General features: G+C 36.8%; 1 protein-coding gene across 1 annotated transcript; it reads left to right on the top strand.

The window, feature by feature from the left end:
* Positions 1 to 3,334: 3,334 nt before the first annotated feature.
* LOC113232666 (protein GVQW3-like) lies at positions 3,335 to 3,940 on the top strand. Its single transcript, XM_026467434.1, has one exon. The coding sequence runs from the start codon at positions 3,335 to 3,337 to the stop codon at positions 3,938 to 3,940; it is 606 nt and encodes a 201-aa protein (XP_026323219.1).
* The last annotated feature ends 543 nt before the right edge of the window (positions 3,941 to 4,483 follow it).

Genomic DNA, 4,483 nt, shown 5'->3' with positions numbered 1-4,483 from the left:
GTTTTTGTATCGTTCGATTTTTTTTTATTTAGCTGTTTCTGTGACTATGTTTTTTTCGAACACAAGTTATGTCGTGGCTCCAACGCAGCATAGGTGGCACGCAATACCAACGACGTGTATGGACCAGGTAGCGCAAGTATGCGCACAGTGCGTTTTTGGTTCTGGAAATTTTGGTCTCAACAAGAGCCTCTTGGCTGACAGAAATTGAAACTCCATAAAGATGAAAGGCCATAGTGGAAGCAGATTCATCTTAAACCAAGTCGTAATTACCAGTAGCCTTCTACGTAAGTGACAAAACAATATTGATTCATTTGCGACTACTTGGAATGACAAAAAAGCTAAGAAATTGAGTGCCGCATAAACTCACTGAACAACAACAACAAAATCGCGTCAAAGCTTGCCTTAACTTGTCGAATAGGCACTCAAATGAGAGAATTCTAGGTAAGATTGTCACTTGTGATGAAAAGTGGATCTCGTATGATAATCGGAAATCTGTCGTACTGGGTGACAACATGGGAGGCAGCCAAACCATGTTCCAAACGCAGATTGAGTCAAATAAAGCTGCTTGTGAGTTCATGGTGGAACTATACTGGCATTGTTTATTATTGCTTCTTGAGACCTGGCAGAACAATTACTGCAGACGTATGCTGTGAAGAATTGAAAGATAATGACGATGGGCAAGCTGGCTATCAATCAACCGAGTCTTGTCAATTACTCTAGTCGACACCTTCTCCACGACAAAGCTCGCCCACACACCGTACATCAGACCTCCTCAAAACCGCAGAAATTATGACTGAAAACTCTCTGTCACCCACCATCATCGATTATATAACCAGAAATAGAGACGAAATTTCATTTAATTTGTTTGAAAACTATTCTGCCATTATCATTACTGTGACAACTGCGCTTCGATTGGCCAGCCCGAATTGTTGTGTCTCGTCAATTGTTTCACTTCAAAACGATCAGTTAACTTGAGCTTTGCCATAATGGACGAAAATTGCAAAATTTACGTAATATTTAATTACCGTAGAAATTTAATTCCGTTTGTTTTGTAGTTAGATGTTTTGCTGTTTTTCCCCACTTTTTGCGGTGAAAAATGCCTTTAAACAGTTCATCGATTCCCATCCCCAGGATTTCTATAGCAGAGGCATCAATGAACTTCCATTAAAATAGCAAAAATGCACCGACTGTAATGGTCAATACTTGGATTAATTAAATATATAGGGTAAGAGCACCAGTGGCCAGCCAGGAACCTGTAGTTAGCCTTTTGCGTCTTTAATTACTTACAAATAGCGGTCTTTTTAGAATTTACAAATCGCAAGTGGATAAAATTAAGCTTTGATTCCTGAAAGTCGTTTATACAAGTGCCGTCAGTCGCCAAGAGCCGTTGTGCCATGTCCGCCATTTTTTTTTCTCAAGTGGTGTTCTCATAACAGGTAAGAAAAGTTATGTTTCGATGTTAAAAGTGACTGTTTTTTCTCCACTTGTGTGTTACTTATTAGTTTATCTATTCAATTTCATTAATACTGTAATAATTTATTACTAATTTGCGTATAAATTGAAGGGGCTGGCTACTGGAGACTTCGCTTTTTGTATGAAATCCAATGCTCAGGCTCCAGGGGCTGACTTTTGGGTAAAACGTATATTTTTCAAATCATGACAAAAATTAAGTATATCGTTAAAACCGTTACCATAAAATGGTCAAATTTAACTTAACATTCCATATACAGTTTTGTGAAAAACCAAGTAGGCAGCCATATTTGAAAATATTTTTAATAAGGCTGACCACTGGGTTTTGCGGTATGGGTAATATATTTATTATTTAACTATATTAACGAGGTTATTTTTATTATTTTTAGTAAAAAATGGCACTAAGACCGATACCCTCGTATCCCATATATCCGTTGATATAAACTACTTATGATATAAACTATTGTTGATTTTGATCTCATTATTATTGATAAGTGTTAAGGCTGAGTACAGGGTACACAGAGGTTGTTTATTGGATTTTAGAGGCTGGCTACTGGGAAAAAGCGCCATTTTTTCTTTAAACCTAAATATAATATCAGTACAGAAGATTTTTATTTGTTACATTATTTATATTAAAACTACAATAAATGGTTGATCGATAAGTGTGGTACATTTTTTTATCTGTACAAATAACTAAGTTTCAAAATTGAAATTCCCGTTAAAAGGCTGACTATAGGTGCCTTTACCCTATCATTGATTTTTTTTTTCAATTCTCTCTAAATAAAACGGCAATTGCATAATATTTCCAATATTCATTTACTCGTAGTTTGTTGTATAAATACTCCACTATTGTATTAAATAGTTTGTTATTATTATTAATAATACCATAAACCGATAATTCAAAAGGACTGCTTATGTCGACACAAGTTGTTGTAGTCGAGTATTTAGTACCTAATTGGTACAACAGATGTCGGTACGAGTACCAAACAGCTACATTTGTAGGTAACTAATTTTTTTTTACATTGACGAGCTGCAATTTAATTTCAAGTGGTAACAAACAAACCTACTAGATGGCGCGTATTGCACATATCGCACTTGATAACTAACATACTATTATCTCAAAAATTACGTTATATTATATTTTATCTCAAAATTGCGTTATATTAATGTTAATCTCCATAATTTCGCTATGTTGGTGTGTCATTCATATACGATTTAATTTCAAAGTGACAGTGTTCTGTCACCTTGAATCAAAATCCAGCTGTTGCTAATTTAAAAATGCTAGTTTTAGTTTCTAGTATTTAAGCTTTTATTGTCTGTCTTACCTTACCTGTATATAATCAAAATAAAAATTAATTATTTATAAGATAATCTATTTGTATCTTTAATAAAATGGTTACAAAACAATAAACTTCAAATTAATCTGAACAAAACTGTGTACATGGACTTTAAACACAAAACTAATACCCAACATGACATAAGTTGTATATGAATACAAAATTGAAGGAGGAGGAAGTTACACATTTGTTAGGGATCTATATAGACAATAATATAACATGGGAAAAACATTTAGGAATCTTGTGTACGAGAATAAATCGATTTCGATCGAACGACTATCTAAAGTTGTGAACCAAGATGCATTACTACTGGCATACCAAGGATACGTCGCGTCAATCATAAGATACGAGGGGAGGTCCAAAAGTCCGCGGAATGGAGGGGGCGGGAGCCCGCTAATTACGCTTGCTTGATGTGGTACTAATCAGATACTCATTAGGGGTATATATATCAAGCTTCACCCTTTTAACTTCATTAGTTTACGATATATCGCCCTACAAACAAGTAAATCCGGAAGAGAACTGCAAATATGGATCAAATCGAGTTTCGTGCTGTCATCAAATTCCTTACCAAGCAAGGAAAACCTCCTCAAACCATTATGAATGAGATGGAAACTGTTTATGGGGATCAGTGCCCTGGTAAAACAATGATTTACAAGTGGCACGGTCTTTTCAAACATGGCAGAGCATCAATTGAAGACGATCCTCGCCCAGGGCGGCCAGTTGAGGCCACCACATCAGACAATGTTGAAAAAATCGAAAAATTCATATTGGAAGATGCCCGTCTGAAGAAGAAACAGCTGTCTGCATTAGTAGGAGTATCAGACACTACCATTTTGAGGATCCTACACGATCATCTTGGCATGACGAAAGTCAGTGCAAGATGGGTGCCGAGAATGCTCACGCCGCCTCAAAAGCAACAAAGAATCGATGCATCAAAGCACTTCTTGGAGCTGTGTGGCGCAGAACCTACCCCAATTTTGGAGCAAATTGTTACTGAAGATGAAACTTGGGTTCATCACTTTGAGCCCGAGTCCAAACAGGAGTCAATGCAATGGCATAAAAAGGGTACACCACCCCCTAAGAAGTTTAAGGTGTCGGAATGGGCTGGAAAAATCATGGCTACGGTTTTTTGAGATTGTGAAGGAATTTTATTGGTTGACTACAAAGAAAAGGGGGTCAATATAACGGGAGAATATTACGCAAGAACATTAGAGAGACTGATGGAAGCTGTCAAAGAAAAAAGGCGGGGAAAATGGACAAAGGGTGTGTTGCTTTGCAAGACAACGCACCGGTTCACAAGAGCAATGTTGCGATGGCTGCTCTACACAAGTGTGGCTTTCAATCGCTGACCCACCCACCTTACAGCCCGGACCTAGCCCCCAGTGATTATTATTTGTTCCCAAATTTGAAAAAAGAATTACGTGGGAAAAAAATTCGCGACGATGAAGAGGTTAAGGCAGCAATTTTAGCTCATTTTGAGAGCAAAGAGAAAAAATATTTTTTCGATGGCATAGAAAAGCTAATTTCGAGATCTAAAAAATGTATTGAGCTTGTAGTAGTATAGGTATGCTTACCGTGGACTTAACAAATAAAACGTTTAATCGCACGACACTATTTATTTCACCAACTACACATTAAGAAAGGCGAAGGAGAAAGTACAAATTTGCGAGGCGTTA

Source organism: Hyposmocoma kahamanoa, unplaced genomic scaffold (assembly GCF_003589595.1).
Source record: "Hyposmocoma kahamanoa isolate Upper Pololo Valley unplaced genomic scaffold, ASM358959v1 76531, whole genome shotgun sequence".
In the NCBI taxonomy this organism is placed as follows: Eukaryota; Metazoa; Arthropoda; class Insecta; order Lepidoptera; family Cosmopterigidae; genus Hyposmocoma; species Hyposmocoma kahamanoa.
This window is presented reverse-complemented; position numbering and strand designations above follow the sequence as displayed.